The sequence below is a fragment of the Botryllus schlosseri genome, chromosome 2, assembly GCF_051294905.1.
Source record: "Botryllus schlosseri isolate E-star chromosome 2, Bs_hap1, whole genome shotgun sequence".
Lineage (NCBI taxonomy): Eukaryota > Metazoa > Chordata > Ascidiacea > Stolidobranchia > Styelidae > Botryllus > Botryllus schlosseri.
The window spans coordinates 12,524,022-12,551,943 of NC_137237.1; the positions used below are offsets into that span (position 1 = coordinate 12,524,022).

Here is a 27,922-nt window from a genome sequence, read left to right on the forward strand (position 1 = left end):
GTAACCCACCACTTTCGGATATATTCCTTTTGACGTTTCGCCGATATTTGCTATGTTAGGCACACCGGAATATTGATGCATCTTCGACCGAATGAATTTAATGAATAATTCAATCCCATTTAAATTGATACAAGCAGAAAACAAAATGACAATAATTTCAAATTGCAAGATTTAAACATCTAGCTAGAAAATCTCTACGGCGATTGATGTGTTTGCAGTTTTTTGTGCATTATATACACTGTGCACACTGCACACTAATTTCGAAACGTGTACGGTTAAAGTCTTAGTATATAACCAGTGTCGAATCTACAGAGCGGTCTTCACTGCCCACAAATCAATCACCGGAACATTCGACACAGGTCAAAAGTACAAAGACACAAGTATGCAGATCATCGAGATCAACTATGTATTCCGCGTATAACTAAGCCTTTTAAGTCACTAAGCCTCAACGTCGCGGCGATTTGGGTTCACAATATTTTCGGCCTTTGCCTGCCCACATACTATCGCAATCAAGTCGAAAAAGGTAGCGAGTCGCTACGCATTTGCTACTAACACTTTAACATATAGAGGGAACGTTCGAAGGCGAACTCGAAAATGATGGATATCTCTTTCCCCGTTCAATCAACAAGGACTTAGAAATTCTCGAAATGATGTGAGAAGATAGCCCCTTCGAACTTGTTCATCTCAGCGCAAGCCTCCTCAACGTTCTGCGTCATCGGTGGTGGCCCGCAGCTGAACACACCAAACTCATCGACCTGAAAACGTGTAGCAATGTGGGATGTTTCGCATTATTGACTCGGGGAAAATATCCTAAATGAACTTCACTTTGTTAACTTAGCGCGACAAACTCTCGGTCGCATTATGCAGTCATGCGTAAACGTACCGTTGTCTCGTATTCTTTGGACAAGGCCCTGAAGAAATCTTGGAATTTCGGCCGTCCAAAATGAGTGACAGCACTCAGTCCGGTAAACAAAGACCTTCCTGATAGCCTTTGGAAATTCCTTTCGCATATGTACTGAACGGAAGGGTGCGTATTGAGCATAAGGTGATTCTGATGCGAGGTTCACGTTCGGGGTTGCTCGTTAGCTGAAGGCGCAAATCAACGTACCAACATTACAGTCCGGAAATCAAATCGAGACGGGATTTGGGTGATGAAGATATGCGGCTCCAAGATTCCTTTGTCGTCTGCGTTTTCCGCTTCCCGAATAATGTCTGTCAACCATTCGAACTCCTTCTGGTCACGCGTCAACCACATGAAGAATACCTGTAACGTGCGTATTTGGTAGACGCCAATAGGCGATTACAGCATCCATGTAACTTATAATCGTTTGCTAACTTCCACGCCAACTCGGTATGGGCAGGTTGCTGACGACAGATTCAGATTTACAGTAAGAACGATAAAATAACGATAGGTGCCAGCTCAAGGTAGGATCTTTGGATAATAGGACAAAATTCTGCCCTATCGAATAATTCTTCCGACGTAAGACATTTATTGTGATTTACATCAACTTTATACTAAAAATTCCAGATTTTTAGTATAAGATCTGCGCCATTCTACAAAAGCCATTTCGTACGCGCCTACCTTTTTGCAGCGGATCTCCTGGTTAATTTTTGTCTTGTGCACTAAATCTTTCAGTATAGATGCAAAGGGAGTAACTCCAATTCCGCCTCCCACTAATATCGATACATCATATTTGTACCAGTCTTGATGTCCCTCGCCAAATGGACCGTCCAAGAATAGCTGTGACAAACATCAAACATACGTTATTTGTACTTTTTACGACAAGTAACGGCCTTTTTGCTGTTTACTTTCGGATAAGGAGAATCGCGCAGTCTGTTCGGGTCGTAAATGTTGCGGAGATTCTTCGTCCACGGTCCGACTGCTCTGATGTGCAATTTTAACGTGTCCTCGTGCGGCGATGACGTCAACGTGAAAGGGTGGTATTCGTTGTGCGATTGAGAAAGGCAAGCAATGCGTACCTGGATGAAGCGTTTACGAGTTTAGCTCCGGAAAATTTATTTCAATTTCTCAGCTATGCAACTTCACGGCCCGTTCGCCGAAAGAATAGAAAAGATTACCAAGAACCGACAATTTGGATATAGTAAATCCCTACTTGTCATCTATAATAACATCTTAGTAGGTAACATACAGTCCTACTACACAGTAATAGGCAATACTCTACGTGAACGATTCTTAACCTTAGTGCGGATCCCTAAATATATTTGTCTGTTTGCGTGCTCTCCCTAACCGCAAAATCAGAGAAGCAGGTCATCACTTCCGCCCATTCCTCATCATGGCCTCATATTGGCATCTAGTCTGGTTGCTGCCGAAAACAAAGTCATAACCTTCGCTCGTGGCCTGGTGAGCGTTGAACATGAGACTAAAATGAGAGGAGATGTTGTAAAGTAAAGGACAATGTAGTTTTATAGTGGTGGTTTCAACAGTGACCTTTCATGGACCTCTTAAGACCAGTCCGCAGATCCCAAAGTGGTACATTGACCCTTAGGTTAAGAACCTCTGTTTTACGGGCCGTTTGAATAATCTAATAAACCTGTGGGACTCTTACATGCTTATTCGGGTTACTATATGCGAATCATTTGATGCAGCATGCAGTATACTCAGATGTATTATTCAACATATATTTCGGCGAACAAATTAGCAAGCCGGACTCGACAGTCATTCATACCCATTGTCCTGCTTTGTAGTCGAATGTCGACGGCTTTTTGAATTCCAGATAAGTAACATGCGACGGGAGAAGCTCTGCTCTCACGACAGAAATTTCAGACTTGTTACGGCTGATGCTGTAGAGCTTGTCCAGCGTGTAAAGCACCGCCGGGCCCAAGAAGAAGTAGTAAAAGAACGGGCGCTGAAGATAAAAGTAATACCCGGTATGAGCCGCGAGTTGGTGTCATGGGTATTTGGATAGGTACGTGGTATCTTGTCTGGTCAACATACATAACTTCACACACCTGTACCAAATATCCGCTGCCGTGCAGGACCATGAAAAAGTACAGGAGAACGTATCCGTAGCTGTGAGTCCACCAAAACCAACGAAATACCCAAAGTCTCGCGTGGTCGCTTGCGAATACGTACCTGTAAGGTTCAGATTTGCAAATCGACGAGATCGTCTCGCGTATAAAGGCGGGGTTGCCATACCGTCCTTATTTCTAAGATTTGTCCTTATTTTGAAAGGTCAGGTCTTAGAAAACTCAACTGTCCTTATTTTTAGGAAATGTCCTTGTTTTCGATTTGCGTCCTTATTTTGTCTTATTTTCAACAACTAAAGAACTTCGCTCGTTTTCCTCTGGTGTCTGTGTTGCTTAATATTCTAAAATTATGCCTTTGAGTTGTCATTTTATGACATAAATGAAAGGAACTCACGATATGTACATACCACAGGATTAGACTTCTAAGTGGTGAGATAGCTAGGGCGGCAGTGAGTGATATAGCAGTTTCGGCTGTACCAAGCTATCGCAGCGGACCTCATTTTAGCAGTTAACAGCAGTACCAGGGTTCTGCTGTGTAGTCTACAGCAGAATTAACTGTGGGGAAGGTAGCATTTATTGTGTAGTGAAAAAGGGAGCAGTGCAGTCGACACTTGGGTTAAAAAGTAGTCAAGCTATAAATCCTTGATAATTTCATTTAAATTATGTTGCAAATATAGTTTTAAGTACCACTAACAAGGCTAAATCTGATTAGCTAAAATGAGCAAGCGTAAAAATGTTATTCTTGAGGATTATGAGAGAGAATTCAAAGTATCAAACGAAGCTTGGAGGGCGAGTGTTTCGCTGTTTTGCACATCGCAATATCTGCAATTGTGACATTAACCTGGATGCCATAGGAAAGACCGCTATTTCAACTCTCACAGAGTATGTACAAAAACTCTCTAATTTTTCGACTGTCCTTATTTTTGGGACAATGTCACTGGCAACCCTGTAATAAAGGATTGACAATTTGCACAGAAATGGAAATAAAATACAGAAACGGAATTATTCATGTCTCTCACCGTATTTGCGACATATTTCTCTGATTTTTCTCGAATCTTATGTTCGGATTCAACTTTGAAGTCGGGCTAGCTAGTCATATAAGAATCGTTGAAACCATTTAATGTTTAGCATGATATTTATTTTCCTTAAAGGTTGATATCAGCCGTACTGCCGCATAAGCTATAGTTTGATAGCTGAGACCTAGACAGACCTGTTGGCAATAAAGCTGCTCTAATATCCAGAATATTGCGAAAATCCATAAACGACGTAACACAGTGCACACTGCACACACTTACATCGTAATGACAACCAGGGTAGCAAGGATGCCTGTCAATCCCGTAATCGTTTGCCAAGCCCAGTAATGGAATTTAGGCAGCTCATCGCTGGTGCGCCAGTAGTCCGGGAAAAGGCAGCTCAAATCGCTGGACGGTTGCGTGGCTATGGAGTAGAAGTTGATCGAGTGTCCAAAGATATGAATAACTGTGGAAATCGAAAATATATTGCAACCGCCATGGTAACATAAACGCCACGCTGTCGCAAACCTGTGAATATCATCGCTTGCCATGCGATGTATCGGTGCATGGACACAGCGGCGTCAAACGGTATGTAGCGATTGAGGAAGGTTTCTCTTAGGAAGGTGATGGTGTTTCTGCTCATGGTCACGAGAAGGCAGGAATACGTGAACATCATCCCGGAGGCGGCGCCGCGAGTAAACGACACTCCGTAGCCGCAGATTCGACGGAGCCCGCCGTGCTCTCTTTCAACCGAGTAATCTGCGTCATAGGCGGAAATGTAAGGGTGTTTGTTTGTTTGTTTGTTTGTTTGTGGTATTCATGGTGTTTGTCGACTACAACGGTCATCTACACCAGGCCGATAACTTATTTGTTTGATTCCGTAGCTGCCGACTTGTAGCGCGACCCACTTCTAGGCTTTTTTAAGACACCGCTTAAGCGAATAAGCTGGTGAGGAGGTGCCTAAATAAACCTCCAACACTTATGTAGGAATTCTGGAGTTGACCTGGGTCGGACTCGAACCCACAACCCGTTGGTGATGTAGCTGTGTATTATACCACTACGCTATCGCGCCACAAATGTACGGATTAAATAGTATATTCATATCGAAATGAACCCGAATATTTTCGGCTGACTCTCGTCAGGGGTAATCGTCAGCAACTAGTAGAGGATTGGAAAGAACATTGTATATCAACATGATTGTTGTCAATACAACAATCATGTACAACAATCATGTTGATATATTCCTTTAAAGGTAGTCTAATTCTGAGAAACACGAAGGTACCTCGAGAATCTATGACTTATTGACATCTCCAAAGGTGATCAGTAACGCAGTACGCCTATTTTGTCGGAGTACTCAATATGGTTTCGCTCACTTGCATTACTTACTCCAGTGTTTATGATTTTAGGGTATACTGCACTTCTACTACAGTTTTCCTTTTTAAGAAGAACTCATAGGCCTAGAATTCTTACTTTACTACGTACCTGGAAATCGCTACATCACCTTGTAGCCTACTTGAGTAGAAATTTGCGACGTTGCTTGTAATTCTGCTCGAGTATAAAGAATGGCCACTTTGATCAATACTGGAAATTCTCAGTAACAGTTCTGGACTTTTAGGTGGACGATGGCCAATAATTCTATATAGTCCTATAGACATGTAAGCTTCGCGCTTCACTGGAGCAGACGCCCGTTTTCAAAGGATGGGGGCACTTGTTTTCCGTGATATGCTTGTATCAGCATAACGGAATTCATACGGGCACTGAACAATTATAACCTCATGTTCAAAATATTTTCGCGTATTTTTATTTGATCTTGTACATTCCATTTCATCCCTTGTATGTTATAATGGAGCGGGTAACGAAAGAGTTCTTATACTTACAATAAACCCTTTCCGCGAATATCGCCCAAGCCACCAGCGTGTACAACGTCAGCCAGTAGATGTGCATTCGATAATTCCGGATGTATTTTTGAAAGGCGATCATTCGAATCTCGAATTGCGACGATTCTTTCTCCTCACGCTCGTGGACGCGGATGACGACGGTCTTGCGTCTCGCGAGTGCCCCGCGAGAAGTTGACGGCTCAGAGCTATCGCTAGTCGCCACAGATCTAAATATATATCTGATTTAGATTTGGAATATACAGCACAATGCAGGCATGGCGGAGGCGTATACAATAACCATGTACGTACAGCTTATTATTATCAATGAAACGAAGGACCATATCGTTATGGAGGTCAAGTTAAACGTCTACAACGCGTTTTGCTACGCGGATTTGAAAATGGGCATTGGGCAAGGATTATTATGGGATGAGCTTAAACCAGATATGGAGAGGTCGTCCGGATTAATATATACTTATCTTGCGAAGCGCGGGTTGAGACGTAGAATTGATGGTGGAATAGGGTCCGTTGCGGAATTTTATTGTCGATTTTGAAAGCAATCGGTAACCAATAGATATGCATGGACTTGATTTGTAGTAAAATCAGCATTTGAGTTCGATACAGGATTTGAATTTAGAAATGTTAAAACCCGCGTGTCTGTTATAGTTACGTTAAGAGGGGCTTAAGATTGCGAAATACTGATGGCTGATATTATGCTGCACCTAAGCACGTAAGCATAACCACACGAAAGCATGTACCACAGCCTAAAATAAAGCTCGAACTGAACGATCATGGAAACAGCAATTACATCGATGTTGGTGTCACTGACAATGATCACATTCAACGTATAGGCTACTATCGAGGAATAATCTATCAATGCTATCATATATTCAATAAGTATAGGCTATTATAGAGTAAACAATGGTAATACCATATTATACCTGCAAATGATGTTATTCTTATTTTCACAATAACCTACTGTAAAACGTATTAATGTTCAATTACTCAAGTATGTCGTTCACCCAAGAGAGAATGGTTACGAAAGTGGATTAGGAATACAGGCTATATACAAGAAGCTTATGTTGCCGAATAACGAAGATTTAGCAAGTCTCTTTTATGTATATTATTATTAGTATTATGTATATAATATAAGTATTAATGTGAAAACTTTTCCTATTATTCCTGGATGTTAATATGATTATACGACACAATCAAAATTTAGCTCAACGAAACTAGTAGCGCTACAAGCATAAGACGGAAAGTGATACAGTATAGTTGTATCTTGTATTAGTGAAGTGTATTGATGAAAATTTCATTATAAAGACGACAGTTGCAGCATCAAGTTGATGCGATGAGTTTTGCGAGACGTCCACGCCACAACACTACACCTTCGTATAATTACTCTTCTTTCAGAGGTCGGAGCAGAACACGGATGAACTCTTGGCGAGGATACTCTAGTAATACAACGGAGATGAGCACTTACATATATGCAATATATATGTAGGCCTACATTGTACAAGTATATGCTGACACAAAAGCCAGCTTAGAGTTATACCGGATAATTCGCTCACACAAGATACCCGCATGCTGGTATGCAGACCTGGATCTATCTAACAGACTTGTAGAGCAATATGTATAAATGATAAGATGCATCGATGAAATGAAACGTTGGTCAATGCAAATATATAGTGTTAATAGAGTGCTGATAAAATCGATTGCTCCAGCACTGCATGTATTTAGGCCGATGATATGGCATAACTCTCGGTGTTCGGATATCTATTGTAGAAATTGATATAAATTGGATTTATGTTAGGTTTCCTTTGGATAATGCGTGCCAGACAATTCGAAGGAAGATGTGGTTGTATATTATCCGTGTTTAATCCCTTACTTTACATATTTAATAATAAAAGCATATATATAATTGACTTTGAAAATCAATAAGCTTATAGGTAACCTTTGGACTATATTCGGACGTATTTCCTATAGCAATATGACTTTATATATTTTTGTCCTGGATGTTTTTGCGGAATATACACCGACTAATGATATAGTTGCACAGTTTGCACACGATCTGTGCATATGCCAAACAGTAGGGCGGATCGACAAATTAACTGGTCCTACTACGATCCTGTTTTTTAAAGCTCTGGTCCGACTCCGGTCCGAATCCTAGGCCGAATTCTAGAAATGAACGTGATCCGGTCCGAAAAACTACGATAATAACTATTTACTCACAGAATAGTATTGAACATTGATTGAAACAATGCAAATAGAAAATTAAAAACTCAAAGATCAAGCCCAACCCCATCTGAAGTAATTATATGCCAACTTGGACTTGTCATGTGGTTTATTTTCATGAAGGTTTCACTTCGACTATTGATTCGAGGGAGGAAGTGGGCAACACTGTCCTCTTCTTAGTGAAAAGAACTGATCCGGCTCCGATCCGACTCCGGCAGTATCGGAAAAAGTACTGATCAGGCTCCGAACCGGCTTCGGCCAAAAATGAGAAAATCGGGCAGGATATCCAATCCGGTTCCGGTCCATGCTCAGCTCTATATGCATATGGCCTGAGTGCATGATGTGCATATGCCGCTGGACATGGAAGTTGCGGAAATGGCCTCGTAAGGCTTTTCAAGTCTTGCATCACCCTTCAATGCTATCCTGGAAAGGCCGAGTGCCAAGCAGGGAAGCCACGGTTACCAGATTTACTGATCAGGTACTTGGTCTAACCGGTTAGAGGATTGAACTCATTAACTAACGCTCAAGAAGCCGGGCGCTTTACCATTACGTTATCTTGTCGGCGGGTCGAAATAACCATCCTTGGCATATCCGCGCGACCGCCCCAGTAATAAAACCGTATCATACATACAAATGTACGTTATACAGACGGTGCAGTCAATGTCAAAGAATTAATCTAAGTATTCTTAAGTACGGTTTAATTGATGACATCATTCGAAAACAACGCACTTGGCAATGCTTTCTTTGGCCGTTCGTCTTGCTTTATGAATCCTAGTCTCCCGATTTCTGGAGATAGCTCCCTGACCGGTGCCGTTACTTTTTCCAATCTCTTGTCCCGCAAAAACATCTACAACACGACAAAAATATTGATGTCGTAGTCAGGAGTTCCGTTATCGACGTTGTTGGTTTGGAATATAAAGCCACTTCGCCACATCGTGTATTGCTCGCGGTTAAAAAATCAACTCTGCCACGCGAACCAGCTATAGCACGATGACCTACCTTCGCCGATTCGGGAGTCATCTAATTCGTCCGTGTACTGGTTCATGACGGTTTGAAAATCGTCGAGAGTCAACTGCGTCTTATGCTGGAATCCGTGGGTGTTCATAATTTCTTGCACCAAGCCGTCGATTGTTGACGTGTCTATGTTTGTATTCACCATATCCATCGTGGACCTGGAATGGTATCATTGTCGTTTCAGTTGGAATCAAATGTAATAGCTGAAGTCGGGTATTTTGTAATTATATCGTGAGTTTTTTTTGTCATGTATAAAAATATAGTTAATCGCTTGTTTCAAGGCGTATATACGGACAATGGGTTCGCTGCAAAACTGCAAATTGCTCGTGTTGAAGTATTCAAAAGTAAAGAAGGCAGTAAGTATACCAGCCAATGATGCATCCTATAGCTGTTTATGAGAACGGCCCGCACCGACTGGTCAAAATACTGACATGCAACCCCGCAAATAGACGTACAGCTTCCATAGCTAGGTTGCGATTTCCAAGCTCAACTTCATAAAGAGTGCTGTACACCGGCGTTACTTTGCATGATTTTCCATAAACATCTTTTATGCTTGACTTGAGTCGTTACAAATATTTGTGAGATATATAACACTAGAAAAACATATTCGTGTGGGCTATGGATGCCTACTGGAGCATCATGCGAAACTCATCCATCGTTAGCGTTCCTGACCGATCCACGTCGTACATGTCGAACATTAACTTTGCTTTGTCCTTGGCATCACCTGTAAACAGCAAACGATCCAGGTCAATATGTGTCAGGGCTAATTGAATGTCAAATCATAATTTCATGAGATCACGAAACCGCAATACCCCGATGGTACAACGTCGGGTTTTTTAAACAAGCTGAAGAAGGGTTGTTTGATGTCAGGTTTGACTATAGCTCGAAAGTGTCGAATGCCGAATGCTACCGGGAATTCGCTTCGTCGAACAAACCTTTCGTAAATATCCACATTACGTCCAAGAATTCCCGGTAGTTAATGAAACCACTCCCGTCCTTGTCTGCCGTTTGAAACATTTGATCCACGAACAGACTATCGGGTCTCAATTTCAGGTGATCGGCAAGTTCTTGTTTGCTTAGATCAATATTCGCGTACTTGTGTCTATCGACGGATAGCGGCTGGGAACTTCCAAACTTGTAAACCTATGGTGATAAAACGAGAATACAATAACGGGTTATCGTATAGTTTATAAGCTGCCATCGAGGTCGAACACAACCTATTCTATCATGGAAAGATTAGTGAAAATGAATCCGGTCATTATTCCTACATTCTACGCATCGGTGTGGATATTCCGAAACAAATTGCGATGTCATATTTTCCCACCCATTTCGCGTATTGTCCAAAAAAGTTTTCCAGTTCTTCATCGCGATCTTCTTTCGTCTTCACGATATTCAGGAGATCCTTTTCCTTGATCGGCCCCATGTCTTGTAGTTGTACTCCCTCACCTTCCGAAAATTCCCTGAACTTCTGTTGAAATCTGTGTCTTTCGATGGAATCGGTGAAAGTGAGAACCTGTCAATTAAAGTCAGATGTAATTGTACGACGGCATATAGCTGTTGCGTATCACTTACTCCTCGTCGTTGGAGATAATACAATCATGTATATATTATTGAAACAATATGTATGTACTCAGCTTGGGGAAGCTTACAAGATCGTATGTCTCCGTTTCAGCAAGGCTCACACCGAGTAAATATCTTGTTCGTGTGTTGGACTGCATTATTTTCACGGTTCCTCGAAGGGATATCGTCCGGAGCTTAGATCCGCGGGCCGATTTTATTATGATCGCTTTTCCGGGACCCAGAGAAATCTGGAAACAAATATATGTGCCTATTACACCATCGGGTTACCAGGGTGAAGACAGATGCATCACCACACCAGTGTTAAATTTTGTGCCGTCGTTTTGTCGTAATGCGTTCTACAGGGGTGGTAAAAGTAGTCAGCGTTGCTACTCAAGTAGAGGTAACGCGATACATTTCTATCCAACTACAAGTCAAAGTACCTATTTCCAAGACATGTCAAGCCCACTTCAAGTGGAAGTAGAAAATACATGGTAGGTTAGTAATCAAGAAATCAAGTAAGTAGTTTCAAAAATTAAGTTTGGTCAAAGGGTCGCACATTTTTACCAATTATTCGGAGGTGGTTACTTTCGCAACTGCAAAAAGACTATTGATACTGCGAATATAGGTACAAGTTTCGAAGCTCATTGAGTTACTGTGACATAGCGGATATTTCCTAAAAACCTAACTGAGTGTACTCCAATAATAGAAGTACCTTTATACCGACCACCTTCGTATATTCATAGCGTCGCGATATTGACTCTTTCTGAAGCGACGACGAAGTTTAGAAAGCGGAATTTTTTCATACCTTCAGTTCGGGTTATTAAGAATTTTCATTACCGGTATTGAGGAATTACCTTAATTTGCCGTTCTTCTTTCCCGAGTAATTCATCAGCAATCGTAGTTTCGGCGTCCGCGCCAGAGCCCGCGTGTGCCGCGATTTTTTGAGAAGCTTTCCTTTGCAACATGCTCCTTCGCGCAAGGAAGTATAGTAACATAATCATGACTGTAATAGACGCAAGGGGGAACGATAAAGAAAAAGTATCAGCATACCATACTGGCGTTCAACTTACGTATGACATAGAGGCCCAACGCTGCCCAGGACAACGCGTACGACAATTCGCTTCCACCGAAGTAATCGTAATATTTGGGCTCAGTGCAATCCTCCATGGTGGATGCCTTTAGAGGAAACGGCTGAGGACACTTGGCGTTCGTATCATCTAGGAAAATAAGAGTGTCGGCTTTTTCGATGTACACTGTGACCTTGGTCAATGTAAAGTGGGCCGTTGGAATTAAAGAGGTTACAAGCGGGGAAGGACTACTACTTGTACGTCGATTTATGGTTAAGTGTAGGTGTGAAGGTCTTGGGATTTCCACATATATCAAATGCAATTGTCATGACAAATGAGCGACAGAGCCTCTGTATCACGGAAACAGTATATGTCATTGGTCATTTTGCGTTGGTCGCAAAGATGCACATTTCAATTTCGAACGTGGTCACCTGGTCACCTCCGATTATACACTATAAACGTATACGTGACCCATCGACTAAATCTATCTTTTGAAACTGCTTTAGTACTTTTTTCGTCTTCATTTTCATTTTGAAGTATTTTGACATGTCTTTGAACTTGCTACTTCTACTTGTAACTGAGTAGAAATTTTCAGTGTTACTTCTATATATTCTTATGTAGCAACGCCGGCGACTTTGACCACCTACGGGCGAAATTGATATCACTCACTGCTCTCATCCCAAAGGAATGGCATATTCTGTATGTCGACATCGGTGAGATCCGGGTTGGTTCTGAGGATAACATCTTTCAGCGTCGTGCTCATAACGAATTCAAACTCTTCGTCAGACAACAATCTTGAAACGGCGATAGATATCGTTAAAGCCGTGAAAGCGATCGTCTCCGTGCCTACACACGCTCACCCGTTCGCGCGATTTTCGAACCAAAACCGGTCCCCGTCCCGAATACGAACGAACTGATCGAGGATTACAGCGCGGAACAGTTCCCCCGGACCGTCTGTAGTAGTCTCCAGCAAGCCCCCGGTCCAAATGTCGACATTTTCTATGTTCCCGTTGTGAACCTCGATGAACTTGCGTAGGAGCTAGAATAATTGCGAAACCAATTACATCCCTGTATCAACTGAGAGTTGCCAATCACTCACGTTCGGGCCGTCTCTGTCATCGTCACTGAATAACTCCGGATTGACCGATGTGAAATTCTGCCGTCGCCCGAGACCTAGATACTCTCTGGCTGTGTTATAGTCCGGTAGACCGTGGTCTCGTCCTCTCTGTCATAGGTGTGTTTATGTTTATATATGGACCCGTTTTAAACCGTACTTAGGCGCTAATGTCTTGTCAAAAGTGTTGGCTAGGGTATAGTGCTCTTCAACGTTGTTTGGAGCTATGCATCCTTCAAAGTTGTAGCTCTGACTCATGCACCCCTACTAAGTCAAGCTACATAAACCGTAAATAAACCATAAATCTGAAAAGGGCATCAGTTTTATCTGTCAAATGTAAGACTTTTGTAGTTTGGGGATATGTTTTCATCAACATTTTAAAGTGAAATTGTCGTAACAACTGGTCGAAATAGCCAGCGATAACCAAGTTTCCATTTGGGACTGCATTGTAGATACGGAATTGTGGCAGAGTTACAGAAGATCATAAATCTCGTCACCGTGGCACGACCTTGACATGGATCTGTCGTCTGTATAATGCCGTATGGTACAATAGGAAACCTTCTATATAGTAGGTAGAGCAGAGGTCTCAAACTCAAATGCACTCGCGGGCCAATTTCCTAGTTTTTGATGACGCCGCGAGCCGCAGCATCAATAATAGAGATATTCAATGTATAATTTCCTAGTAGGGCTCGTGTGACGGGACCTTGCAGACAGGCACCGTGGAAATGTAATTTACTATTGTACTATTCACGCTTGACATGGAAAAAAATCACATTTTCAAACATTTGAATAAAATTGTTTTTGTGCCGGGCATAATTTGTTAAAAAATAATGAGTTGCAGACATTATGCGCGACGATGCATCATGAGATCGTAAAACTGTCCGGTTACAATATTGCAGCTATTGGACCTTTGACGAGCCACGATTTTACGTAGAATATTTTAAAATCGACTGAAGATTGATCTGATATCAGAACATTTGAGCTGTGTAGCCTAATCCGGGTTTTGATAATTATAGTCGTGATAAGTAGGCTGCTACTGTCATTGTCAAAGTCAAATTAAATCAGCGTTAGATTTTGTCTTCGATTATTATTGGAGCATATCAATAACAGCTGAAATATAATAATTATTGAGGCATAGTAATAGCATTGCTTCTTAACCTTTTTTGGTAATTGTAACTGTGCTTCCAATAAGATTCCTCGTGGCCCCTGTCCATTTTCAACACAATTTCCGATGGTACCAATATTAAAATTAGAAAGCCCATTCACTTAAAATTGCGCTTAGCGCGAAGACTATTTTTCAGTTGAATAAATTGGCCAGGAAAATATTCCACTGCATAGGCCTGATTCCACAATGCATATCGTACCCCTGATGTGGTGCTTCGTACCCCGATTAGGTCAAAGAACCCCTGGAACAGAAATTTCCAATCGCCGAAGAATTCATTGGCGTTACAGCTGTGGAGCGTATATACTACTACCTTAGTCGCCACCGATAATAACATGAATTTATTATTATTAATTGTGAAAATGGGACATTGTGGCGCTTATCACCTTATCGGTCTGGTGCACCACGACCAACAATTTCGTATTACATGTCTCAAGTCGTTTACATTTAAAAAAGAATTGCTTAAATCAACACGTTGCTGGCCAGGACGAACTCAACGATAGGCGATAGAAGTTCTGGCCGTACGAGAAGGTTATCTGTGGTGAACTCAACTTTCAAGTTCAAGCAGAAATCAATCAAATATGCTCGGTGCCAATCATATTTTGGGCATGCGAGGAGGAAGTGATCCACATTCTCGGGTACGAGACATAAGTCACACAATGGCGTGTCGATGCAGCCTATTTTGAATAAATGCCCCTTTAGGCGACAATGGCCGGATCGGAGACGGAATATTATCGTTTCATACAAAAGCGATCTGTGCATTGAGGGAAACGTCGTATGTACCGTTTGGTGGAAACGTTTGTAGTGGTTTCCCGTCTCTGTGGAACGGTACTCGGTCTGCCACTCACTCTGGACGTATTTGCGTACTTCGTTCTTGACATCTCTATAGGTAATTACAGGTAGGCCTACTTCCTGACTGTCAAATGCAAAAGCGGCGGTGGAACGTGCAAGTTCATCTGCAACCTCATTGCCAGGAATGCCACTATGTCCTGGAACCCAGGAGAAGGCAACGTCGATGCTCATTCCTACCAACTGCAGGAACAGAGGGAAAATCTTATTGAACGTTCTGCTCGGTTTGCGGTTCGGGTAGCGATTGTATTCAGAACACTAAGACAATCTGTGATAATAACATGGATAAAGAGAACAAACAACACCCAGCATGGGTACGTCACGGGGGTCACAGAATACCAATGGTTGCCATACTGACCAGATTAGATAACTATATACCCTGCGCAACGCATGCTACGACCTTTTTATATATTACTATTTCCCATGACAGTTTCATAGATTGTTGCGTCCGTAGGATTACCAAGTTACGGTTACGAGTCGCAAGTCCTTCTCTGATTTTGACGGTTGACCCGACTAAACTAGAGTCATTTTTATTTAATCATCCAGTCCATCCGTAATCGAGTAATTTTACGAAAGGTCGCACCAAACCAAATAACAATTTTCAGTCGCGAATCATCAACGGGTCTTGTTTTATCATCACGTAATAGCTGATCTTCTACCGCATGGTAGCTTAAGTGATATGATAGTGAAGCTCGTTGAGATTTCAGTGATTTTTATAGTAGTTTTAGGGTGAACTTCAAGTTCTTATACCTAAAAAGATATATGGCACTTGAATATATTGTTGAATACTTGAAATTCCAAAATGCCGTCGCGGGCCGCGTGTTTGAGACCTCTGAGGTAGAGCATAGCGACGAGAGGATTTTGTTGCACTATATGATATATGTGAAGACCTTTTGCAGCAATACAGGAGATACAGGATACTGGGTCGATTCTTGGCATGTGAAAAATCTCACTTGAATATTGATGGCCATGAGATCACGACGAGAGAATTCGAGAGGACCAAACACGCTTCCCCGTAAGTCGGGAGTTATGATGTTGTCTTCACGCTCGCAAATCTGACTGGCCATCCCCATGAGCAGTTCGCTGAAGCCATCTTCGGATGAACCCAACTTTTCGGTCAACGCTTCCTGCCAATACAGAACAATATGGAACAGGTTCGTCGGCAAGAACGGTATAGAAATAAGACCACGGGTTTTTCCGTCTCGCAAACAACAGTTTTTTCGCAATACTTCCATTGTACTATAGTACAATGGGAGTATTGCGAAAAATTTGTGTTCATACTGTATAGAACTACATACAGCACTTGTACATACAATATGAAATCTAACACTTTTCGTCATATCACAGTTCGACGAGATAGAAAATAAATGGTTGCTGCAATCTGCCTGTATTATCTATAGATGGACTAATAACCTTGTTATTGTTTTTGTGTCGGGTGACGTATCTCTTACATCGGAAATCCCGAAGCAACTGATTAAGAAATCTATATCGAAGATGTTTTGACCGCCCATTGTTTTGCGGTTGGAGTTCGTTCGGTTTGATTTACGATACGAGATGTAAGACAATGTCCAACTATTACCGATATATATCAATACGGAGCCAAGTCGAAGACAAAAATATTCCCCGTATTTCGAGTTAGATTTACCGCAGTCGGTACATTGTCGTTCGCTACTGATGAGAGTCTGACGTAAGCTTTTGTAAATATATTCACATAATACAGTCATTGCTATTTCTGTACCGCGATTGGTTTGCCTGGAATTGGCAAGAATGTCCGCATTCAACAACATTTTCTTGTGCTTTTCGTAGTCGTACGTATACCCAGTGACATTTGCTCAAACAAAACGCAATACTGCAATATTATGATCATCTTCCAAAAAGTCTTGCATCCGGGGATATGTGTAATACATTGCGAAGCATGACTTTGATCACATCCGGCAGATATGAAGATTTGTCGAACAATTTTCATGCGAGTAAACTCTCACGCCTTTTCGCGGACAGTATGAGAAATAGCAACTGCAACATGTGTGGGACTCACGATGGCTTACCACATTTTGCATGTAATCGAAGTTTGCCGTGATTGGGCGTTGCGGCTAAGCAATAGGTTTCTTGTGCTTTCACATCTCAAGAAGACATTTCAAAAATTTGTTAGCATCTGAATCTGAGCTTATACATCACCAGTGTAGATGCGATAATAATTATCTTACCGTTGGGTTCCAGTAAGTATTGCAGGTTCTCAGGCCCTTTCTGTTGACATGTACTTCTTGAAATTCATGCCTACTTCCCGCTGTCTGAAGCGACGTGTTGTAGAAAGTACATTCCCCAGTAGAACTGCAATCAAGAAAAGCCTGAGTGACTGACCAGCGTGGAAGACAATACTGCGGATATCCTTACTTGTCATAACGGCTCCTACGAAATACGCCTGGCGGAACTAAGGTGTGGCCGAAACGCATGGCGGCGCTTTGGAAAATGTGTGTAATCCCGGGATGAACGGATGATTTGTAACCTGCATAAGTGCATAATGAAAACATAGAAATTGAGATGTCGGTGACCAGAGGGAGATTAGTGACTATTTTGTTGTAGTAAATAAAGCCCATACCTGAAGTGTGGAAGTTATAAATGTTAAAATAGAGTATAATCCCGGCATCACGATGCCATCATTAAACAAAGTTGAACCCGAATGTTGATTGCCGCCTAACGTGAGCTGGAAGTCTTGCGCACAAATTTGATATCGTTATGATTAGTATAGTTTCGTCCGATTTAAATTCGAAATATTTTTCAAAAGCAAGCACGACGCGACTTCTCGCTCTGTCATTATTGTATAATTGAATTTTGATTTCTTCCTGGGTGCGAGTGCGGATAGTCGTGCTAAGACGCTTTATGTCCTGAATATCCGAGCAACCTCATTATTAGAAGGCTCTTGACAAACTACACAGTGTATAGAGTACACACATGAATGCTAATAATGTTATATTCCGTCTTTACCTTCGTATGAGGGTACCTCATTACAGATCGCTATCGAGGCGGTACAGTTGCCGAGAAAAATGGGGAGCCATTCGTAGAATATGATTTTCTGTAACATACAAAGCCTTCAAATATCCATCGATGTGAAAATAAAGCGTCGCGACCACACCTGATGGATCGCAATATTCTGGGCTCGGGCTTCGTTGTACACCTTTTCGTCCGAATAGCTCGGATATTCGTCCCGGATTTTCCTCGCCAGCCAATTGTGGTGTCGGAACCACATCACTCCGAATGTTAGGAGAAAGGGATTCTCATTCCCTCTCGGATTTCCGAGACCTAGGAAAAAAGTGTTGCCATGCTGTTTAACATGACTGCTTACCAGGGCTGTGGAGTCGGTAAATTTTACTACCGACTCCAACTCCGACTCCGACTTCACACGTTTTCAATGGACCGACTCCAACTCCGACTCCGACTCCTGAGCCTTTAAACGTACCGGCTCCGACTCCGGCTCCGACTCCGACTCGTGAGTCTTTAAACCTACCGACTTCGACTCCCACTCCCACTCCAACCCCGACTCCAACAGTATAACCAATTTACTTCGAAAATGACATGCCACAGGGACGGTTAAATGACCATCACATAATCAATAAAGACATGCAAACATATGATTAACGATGGCATGCAAAACTTCTTCATTGTGGCACAGCTCGGATTCTTAACATGAAAGATTGCCTTTCTAAATATCCTTCCTTTTTTCATATTTTATCAGTTTTTATGACATGGACTCTCTAATAACCTAATAAGAATGAATCATTCAAACACGGCATATATCCCATCCTGTATTATAAAAATGTTAGATAAAACAATCGAAGAGTTGCTCCTATATGAGTTAACTAATACAGAGATGCATCTTACTCATTTTCTCATTACACACTGTACTGATTACAAGCAGACACACTATCACTACTAATAGACATTGGTCATAAACGGAATTTAGGAAGTAGTCAAATAGCATATGTCTAGTCTACATGCACTTAGTCAAGTATTCAAGGACTAGGACTTGCAGTCTTTCTTAATCATTTGTTCGACCCAAGCAGCTAAGCTACACTACAAATATTTTTAATTTTGTCAAGAGGGAAGGAGCGTTTGGTTATATTTACATCAATTTTACAACCAGACGATATATTTGCTCTGTCACAATATCATGGTATAATTCCAAAAATTGCACCAATTTGTGACTGCATCGCGAAAATGCATATTGATTCTTTCTTCCTCTATGCAATTCAATTGTGATTTGCAAATAATGTCCAATTTTATCTATGTCAGGGGTAGCCAACCTTTTCGGTCAAAGGGCCACATGAGATTTACGAACCATTGCGCGGGCAACTTCAATGTTGATAACCTTTTTTCAGTCGTCCAATAGGAATGAACCGAATTAGGTAACATTGAAAACAGGACTTATATGAATACGCTTTATAAATTGATAACAATTATGTCATGAAAACTCCGTGTGCAACTGTGTAGTGTGCAGTCGTGCTCTGGTCCCGCGAAGCACAAAATATTTCAAAGGTAATGAATGAATGAATTCGATAATTAAATATATTAGGCCTATACTTGCATATATTGGGGGCGCCTCTGTATAGCAATGGGCTCATTTGGCAAGGACAGGATTATTTGGCGTTTTAGACGTAGCAATATCGACGGTTTCTGTGAACATGCCTCAGTCATTTTGTGCAAATGTTTCATCGCCGACGATCTCGCTTCGAGCGCACAAGCGAAGCCGCATGTTGGACGACACGTTATCTCCTAATTGCGAGTATAGTTGGACTCAATTCTGTAAATTACGCGTATTTATCATTTCCAGGAGGGTGATGTTATGTCTAATCTCGAGAATTACCTCGCAGGCCACACAACACCTTCTCGTGGGCCACATTTGGCCTTCGGGGCACGGTTTGGCCGCTCCTGATCTGTATCGTTACTAACCAGTGATTGATGGTACATAAAAATCCTATTATATAGGTCTTATTAGTAATTTAAAGATACCTTTCGAAGCAATTGTTTTCATGATAAAGAAGTTGGAGTCGGAGTCGAAGTCAGGGTCATTTTCACAAACTCCGACTCCGACTCCGACTCCACAACCCTGCTGCTTACTAGGGATGGTGTGAGCCTCATGACGTCACGCAACGTCATATTGCTAATTCTAACCCTACATTTCAGTGAAGTGATAGCTTATATTAATAGCCAGATAATGCCACAATAAGGGTTGCATTTAAAACAAGCGGTGTTTTAAAACACTTTGTTTAAAACATGTTTTAAAAAACAGTGTTTTGAAAAAAAGGCCTTTCTAAAAAAACAAAATTGTGTTTCTTAAGCTGTAAAATTATGCCATAATTGTTTCAACGCTTTGCAAAAAACATGTTATTTGAGCCTACGGACAATTACCACCCGATGTAGCCGACGCAAATCGATATGGGATGGTTGGAACCCTCAAAATAGTAGGCTCAACATCAATAGTACATATATTTCGTCAAAGGAGCTATTTTTACCCTATATTTTCAATTGTCAATGTCAATCCACTATGACGTCAAAATTGAATATTCGTGACGTCATGGCTTAAAAAAACATAGAAAACAATAAAAACATGTTTTAAATTAGGGCAACCCTAGACACAATGCTGAAGTACATATTGACGTTTTAAACGTCGCCAAATGTATCAACTGGGGCAATAAAATGATATAATAATCACATAAAATCAATATCTTCCGTCGCTTTGCCAACAATTTCGACGAGGACTTGCAAGGGAATATAAGCTTATACGACTTAACGGTCCAGGCCAGACCCGGCAATGTATTCGGCGTCTGAGTATTGCTATAGATCAGTGGTTCCCAACCTTTTTGTCTTCATTCCCTACTTCAGATTCAGTCCTATACTCTTCATTCCCCACTACCCAAAACTATCGTCGTATTCCCTTTTAACTTTTGTCGTTACAGAGCAGGTATTTGCTTGTTTGAGTACACAAGACACACAACCAGTACGTAAGACAATTTCCTATAACTGCGACAGAAAACGCATTGTGAACCGATACCAGTAACCCTCAAAATTTAGCGAAAGCGTTATTTCACGTCATGCTGGCTGTGTTTGTGAAGCCATCATTGGTTATCCAGAGTTCAAAAAGAGTTTTTGTGAACAACACAGAATATAATTTTCGACACGTGCATTCCAGAGCAGTTAACTGGTAAGAGTAATCGCGCATGTGTCTCCGTAAATATGCAAACTATCCTGTATATAATGTTTAACAAATGCGTCTATTACCCACCAGACACCATTGAATTCTCCACCAGTGGGGAATTCCCCACAGGCCGGGAACAACTGCTATAAATTGATATTGAGCAGAGAGTAAAACGGGTTTCTATACTTGCTACCGATATTACCCCCATTAAAAATTTATACAGAAGTAGCCAACACCTCCATCGCACGGATTTGTTTTTTATGATACAATAAACACATGGAATCATGATTGACCCAGTACGCCTGCCAGATTTGTTGCATCAGACAACGACATCAATTTCATTGATTGGTTCAATAAGCATCATTCGATGACTACCTACAGGTAGTGTGGGTCAATTTCGCTCTCGTTGTTGTGTGATTGCGGGACAAACTCACAGCAGAGAGTCACTAAATATTCACAAACGGAAAGCTGGATATTTCGAGCAAACTTTTGTAACAAAGCAATAAAAAAATTTTGGTGCATGCCCGTTTGGTGCTGATTTTTTTATGCTGCCAGCGCCATGCATAGAGATGGTGCGAAGTTGAAATGCAAAGAATTCCAACCAAAGATGTTATAATGACGTGAAAAATGGTAATATATGAAAAAGGTTCATAGTGCAGAACCTACCAAGGTTCGTTTGTGAACGTGAACCTCTAAATTTCTGATGCTCACACACAGACCGCGAACGTGAACCTCACGTTCACACCATCCCTACTGCTTACCATGCGCATTGCGCCATTTTATTCCATTGGCGGTTTGAATTAATTTTATATATATGTTAGCTCTAATTACCATATTACATCGGATGATTCCTATATTTATTAATTTACAAAAAAAAACGTGATGCATGTAAAGTAAGCTAAGAGATCCGGACATGGTGAATACGTCGCGGAACGCCGATCCTGCTTATTCGGCAGTTATGACATGCGAGCCTTTATGTGACTATAAGGACAATTGTTCGGAACTTACGGAAAAACCTCTTTGCTGATTTAAGTTCATGGTCCCTGGGCGGTGGGGGATTAGCCAAAGGTAACCCGATCGTGTTTTCAATTGGTAACCGTCCCTTATCTTCCGACGATGCAAGCTCCCCGCGGCAGTCTTTAGGGTTCTGTGATAGATATTGTCATGTGATTGTGCCGATTGTGCCTTATCTCTTCAGGTAGGCCAATATTGTACTTGAGATGAAAAGATGTTGCTTTGTGTGGTACGTCCTTCGCAATGGTTATGAAGCCGTAGTGCGTCTGCCCATGCTTTATTCACTCCGTATGTGAGTCCGCCATCGATGAAAGACGTGATCTCGTTCAACTGTGTTACAGAGAAAAAGAACAGTCAGGTACTATATCGAAGTCAAAATATTTTCTTCTACGATGTAATTGAACATTAAAGCAGCATCGGCCTCATCAACAACTGCGTGCGGTAAAAGTTTCGAAATCAATGGATTTTGTTATCTAGTGATGTGTGTCAGACGGCAAGATATAATAAACGCCGCCTATTTAATTTCATAGAGTGTAAACGAAAGTCGTGTTTCTCGCCGATCTCCACCATAGAGTTGGGTGCGAATCGGGTAAACGAGAAACGGCACTTTCTGGCACTTTGCCTTCACTCCTCTTCCAAGGGATAATAAATATAACAAATACGTAAACAATTCTTATGGAGACATATCCCGGTGTGAAGTATAGGCGCCCTACACTTTGGCGGAAATCTCGTAAATACACCTCTCTATCACGCATGTATGTACGTTACGTACACATTTTACAGTGTATCAGACAGCCGAATTTTATGTTTGCACCACTCCTTTTGATACTAAATTAACATTGTACACTGTATGCATAGCATAGTGCCGTATACTTGACATACATCCTGAAATGGATGTATATAGGTATAAGATTCTATTACGCACGAAATGAGACCCATGGTCATTGGTCATACCTGTTGCCTGGGGAAATTCGGAGAGAACCCGCTTATGGCTTGTTGGTAGCGACTGCGAACGAGGGGGATTTCCACAGTACCGGTTCCTTCCGGGTCGTACAATGAGTCGTTTTTCGGGATCGGTATGTTGAAATATTCTGGCGGACAGCCCGGCCGTTGTGCGTCGAGAATTTCCTCCACGACCTGTTGACCTACGCGGTCGCGACAACGTAATGCTTTTTTAGTTGGGTATATAAGTATTTACTTTGCACATAATAGGTATCATGACTTTCCTTTTAAAGTGGGTATATATAGTTACGACATTCAAAGTCACGCTATATATTCGAATACATTGTTAGCTTCAGTAGCCTTCTTGACATTAAGTAACATTCTTTGTTAAAGGTATATATAGCTTCTCTTCAAAGGATTTAATGGCACACGTCGCTGTCCATCATCATGCGCGATACACCATAATGCCATAATGTTCCTACGGCGCATTATGGATACACCATAATAAAAACCGTTTCAAAACATTAATAGGCGGTCGCGGAATCGTGCTATTGTTATAAACAAATTACTGCAGTTAATTTTGTGTGACCGTCATTTCTTGACAGCTACTATCTCCAGATGTATCGACATTGGACACATAGGTTGTGTTGTGACACTCACCGAAGAATACCATCAACGCAGTTTTGTTCAGATACGAGTTTTTGCCCGTGTCGCCTTTCATCAGCTGCTCACTAATCGTCCTAGGATTCGGTCTGTTCCATCCTGACGGCATGTATACTCCGTCTTGGTAATGGGACGGCAGGCGCCGCGTCAAAGGCATGTCTGACGAAAAGTTCAGGGGGGTTATAAGTTGACATAAAAAGTCGGTATGCACCATGCTTGGGATTGACAAGCCGTTCAAGATTTGAGCAAAGCTATACTTCAATTCCTTATCCCGACTGAAAATGTGATGCACTGACAATGGGGTTTGAATGTCGTTGTTGTTGTTGTGATTGTAGTTATGATATTTTTCGTCCGCAATGATCATTTAAACCAGGCCGATTTTCCATATTTTAATTCCGTGTCTGCCGACTTATAGCACGGCCCACTTCTAGGCGTTTTAAGACATCGCTTTCGCGGTTCAGATGACGAGAAGGAACCTAGATAAACTGCCAACACTGTGCTAGGAATTATGGAGTCAATCTCGGTCGGACTCGAACCCGCAATCCATTGGTGTTGCAGCTAGGGTTGCATCTAAAACAAATGGTTGTTTAAAACACTTTGTTAAAAACATGTTTTAAACAGTGTTTTAAACAAAGACCTTTAAAAAAAATATTTTTTTTCAAGTTGGGTAATTATGCCATAATTGTGTAAATACTTTCCAAAAACATTTTGTATGAGCCTACGGACGACGATTACCACCCGATATAGCCGACGTATGCGACATGGGATGGGTGGAACCCGCGAATTATTCGATTCAACAGCTATAGTACGTAGATATGGATCATTGGTACGGAATGAATGTTCTGATGATGATGACCATCGACCGTAAAAATGCTGCAAGACGATGTAGTCCTGGTTAAATATATTTTGGACGGTATATGACAGATGTTGGAGGCCTATTTCGTCAAAGGAGCTATATTTACCCTATATTTTCAATGGTGATAACAATCCACTATGACGTCACAATTGAATATGGGTGGCGTCATAGCTTAAAAACAATAAAAACATGTCTTAAACAAGGGCCTTTTTTCAAGCGATCTCAATTAAACGTGGAGCGACATTGTGATTTCAATAAAATAGCCATCAATGACGGAAATCAATCCCAATATTTATAGGAATTCTTTTATTCTTACCTACAACGCCCCATTCTGGATGGGCCCGGTTATTGTACCAGCCATCATAAGGTGGATACTCCTTTTCAGCCTCTTGACCTAGAATGTTGCAAATTGATATAAATTTATTAGGAGGGGAAAACCTATGGTTTATTATGCTGTACGATGATGGATGAAATGAGACACTATGCAATGCATTATATTGCGTATTTGTGTTGCATTGTATTGGCGTATCTGTAGGCATCAGGGTTGTAACCAAGTCACAAGGCTCCGAGTCACAAGTCAATCTCACTTTTATAGTTTTGACTCGAGTCAAGTCGAGTCATTTCAATTCACCACCGAGTCAAGTCCGAGTCCAAGTCAGCGAGCAGAGGGTCGAGTCCGAGTCATGGAATTATGACTCGAGTCCGAGTCCGAGTCATCGTGTTCACTGCTCAGTTTCCACGTAAAGTCTTGGTAAACCCACTTTTTATAACTATGTTTGGTGATATCGAACGGTTCGCATTTACAATATACTAATTTTCCTCACTCTTAGCAGTTTTTGGTCGCATTTTCAAGTACCAGTACCAACAGACGAAATCCCAATAGTGTGTTGGCTTCGGAATTACAATGAAATGTCGGTCTTGGCCGTCTGAGTCTCGAGTCAATGACTTGGTTCGAGTCATGCGCATTGACTCGAGTCCAAGTCGAGTCAATACGCAGATTGACTCGAGTCGAGTCGAGTCATTTCCATATTTTGAAAAAATGACTCGAGTCAAGTCGAGTCATCAGAAAATCGTGACTCGAGTCGGACTCGAGTCGAGTCGTGACTCGAGTCATTACAACCCTGGTAGGCATCGTTGCTAATGATTCAGTCTTTAACTTTACATATATAGGCCTACCAACAAAAGACGATTATTTGATTACTTGAAAGAAGTGCGAACAGTAAAACACTTTTCTTTTGACATAAACTGTGCGATACGAATGAATACGACGTGATACAAAGTATACTATACAACCACGGCAATTACTCAAGGCGGCGCTTATAGTAGAAAGTATAACTATACCCTAGTTAGGCTTTTATGTAGTTCGCGAATTACATTCAGATGCTGCAGAAACTATGAATGGCATTGCCACTAATTTAGTAACAAGTGTGTTATAAAAATAATGTATACTATCACTACTACATTATTCGTTAACACTAAAGAACGCAAAATGCGTCTTACCTGATATTATTTGCAATGTTGTCAGCAACAATGCTGCCCACTTCATTTTGAATGAAGATAATCTTCAACAATAGCGATATATTTTCTGTAGGTTATCTACATGTGTCCTATGAACAAATATAAGCTTGTAGTTCTGATACTGGCATTTAACTGTATGATATGAAGGCTGCGGACCATCACCCATTCTTGGGGCTCGAAAACACCACAGAGCATATGGAGTCACGGCAAATTTCGAGTCGAGTCAAGTCAGTAATTTCAGAATTTTTCTAGTCAAGTAACGAGTCATGTCATACCAATTTTCAAAGTGACTCGAGTCAACTTAAGTTATCTAATCTCAAATTTTCCGATTTTAAGTCAATTTTAAGTCATTAAATATTTTAAGATCCTTCCGCTTGATTTTAAAGTGCGATTGCATATGCATAATTGCTTATAGTCTTAACCACGTCAAACTAGTCGAACTTGGTGCAATGCGGTGACGTGCTGTCAGCGGAGGCAAGTGAGGCATCAGTGCCTCACCTGTCGTCACGATCACCAAAATAAAATTGAAAAACCTTCAATGATTACAACTCCAATGATTATGGGTGTTTTCTATCAATGTTCATGAACTAATAAATGTTTAGCATTTTCACACACCACACCACGGAATTTCGATATTTATTGTTCAAAAAAAAATATCGCGCTAAAGGAGAGGTGAGGCACAGACGCGCCAAACCCCAGTACGATAGCGAAATTAATCACGAACAGCTCAAAATTTATGATTACTGGTATTAATCGAATGCTGTTGTCGCACTGATTCGTAAAATTTAACCATTAATTATGTCAGAGCACCGGAACCACCTTAAAATTACCAATGAATGTGAAATTCGACTTTGTTACGTTCAATAACAGAGTAGACAAACAAAGCTAACAATACGATAATCACACCGCAGTGATAAAATGCGCCATCGACTTTGCACATCGACGGTGACTCTGAATTGTCTAGTTGTGACAGACAACATATAGTGCAGATCAAATACATTCCCTTACTGATGTAGCTGTTATGTTTTTTCCATTCATATCTATACCTTCAATCGTGGATATGTATCGTAGCTTCTTACATAGCCTCCGCGTGAAGACTGCTAATGTGATAACAAACAAATCGCCAGCTGAATCAGCAACCATTTTGGGTTTATGTATTTGTAAATCTGACTCTAAAGAAGACAGTGCATCAACAACCATGAACCTCACCGCATGCCACTGGTACCATGTTACCTTAATCAAGCTACCAGAACGATATGTGTCACCGCTGTTATTTCCGATCAAAAAGCATGTCCATGTCCAAATACGAAAGGCCGCATCAATCCAAACCATACTGGGCTTCACTTCGTTAGGTAGTATAGCACTATCACTGTCACACCAACTTTTAAATCCTTACTGTCTTAACAGATGATATGCAAAGCAAATCGGGTTGGTGCATCCCCTGACACGCGGAATAGTTTCACAGATAAGCCGCGATAGATCAACAGACAAATGCTGTATTCGTCATCCCGAAGCATAGCCAGTGACTGATATCCATCTGCAAGGTTACATTGGTTTCTGTAGTTTGTTTCCAGTCGACTAGCGTCATAAAGACGTACCTGATTTTGCAGTCATTCGGTTTATATTCTGAATGAAAAGTATTTCGTGAAATCCCCTATCGCCCACAATGCTTTCGTGGTTCGATCTCTATTGTTGAAAAAACAGGTAGTCTTTAGCACTTCCTTATTTAACTATTTCTATTATCTTTGCCGCAACTGATTGCTCGACGAGGTGTGAACTCGAATAGCTGGTGCTACAATTCTTGCTAAATCGCAAGTAATTTGGGTAAACAATATCTCAGACCGGAGTTCCTAATGTCAGCCC

General features: G+C 41.3%; 1 protein-coding gene across 2 annotated transcripts; it reads right to left on the reverse strand.

Moving 5' to 3' along the window:
• Positions 1-72: 72 nt before the first annotated feature.
• On the reverse strand, positions 73-27,922 carry LOC145433606 (dual oxidase 2-like). Of its 2 annotated transcripts, XM_080310745.1 has the most exons (35): positions 27,658-27,922; positions 27,456-27,596; positions 26,042-26,148; positions 24,858-24,935; positions 23,683-23,844; positions 23,035-23,225; positions 22,282-22,410; positions 22,075-22,213; positions 18,007-18,173; positions 17,859-17,946; positions 17,268-17,379; positions 17,081-17,204; positions 15,830-16,003; positions 12,851-12,976; positions 12,612-12,790; positions 12,421-12,545; positions 11,755-11,901; positions 11,539-11,687; positions 10,774-10,932; positions 10,449-10,637; positions 10,060-10,267; positions 9,755-9,848; positions 9,110-9,282; positions 8,840-8,957; positions 7,264-7,329; positions 5,879-6,105; positions 4,530-4,760; positions 4,284-4,467; positions 2,971-3,094; positions 2,688-2,867; positions 1,810-1,980; positions 1,583-1,741; positions 1,109-1,264; positions 884-1,015; positions 73-755 (listed from the first exon to the last, which is right to left on the reverse strand). In XM_080310745.1, exons 3-35 carry the CDS (start codon positions 26,085-26,087, stop codon positions 633-635), a joined length of 4,830 nt encoding a protein of 1,609 aa, XP_080166871.1. In that variant the 5' UTR covers positions 26,088-26,148; positions 27,456-27,596; positions 27,658-27,922; the 3' UTR covers positions 73-632. The 2 variants fall into 2 exon arrangements, with proteins under 2 accessions (XP_080166871.1, XP_080166872.1); XM_080310746.1 differs by lacking the exon at positions 7,264-7,329 and having other exon boundaries at positions 27,658-27,920.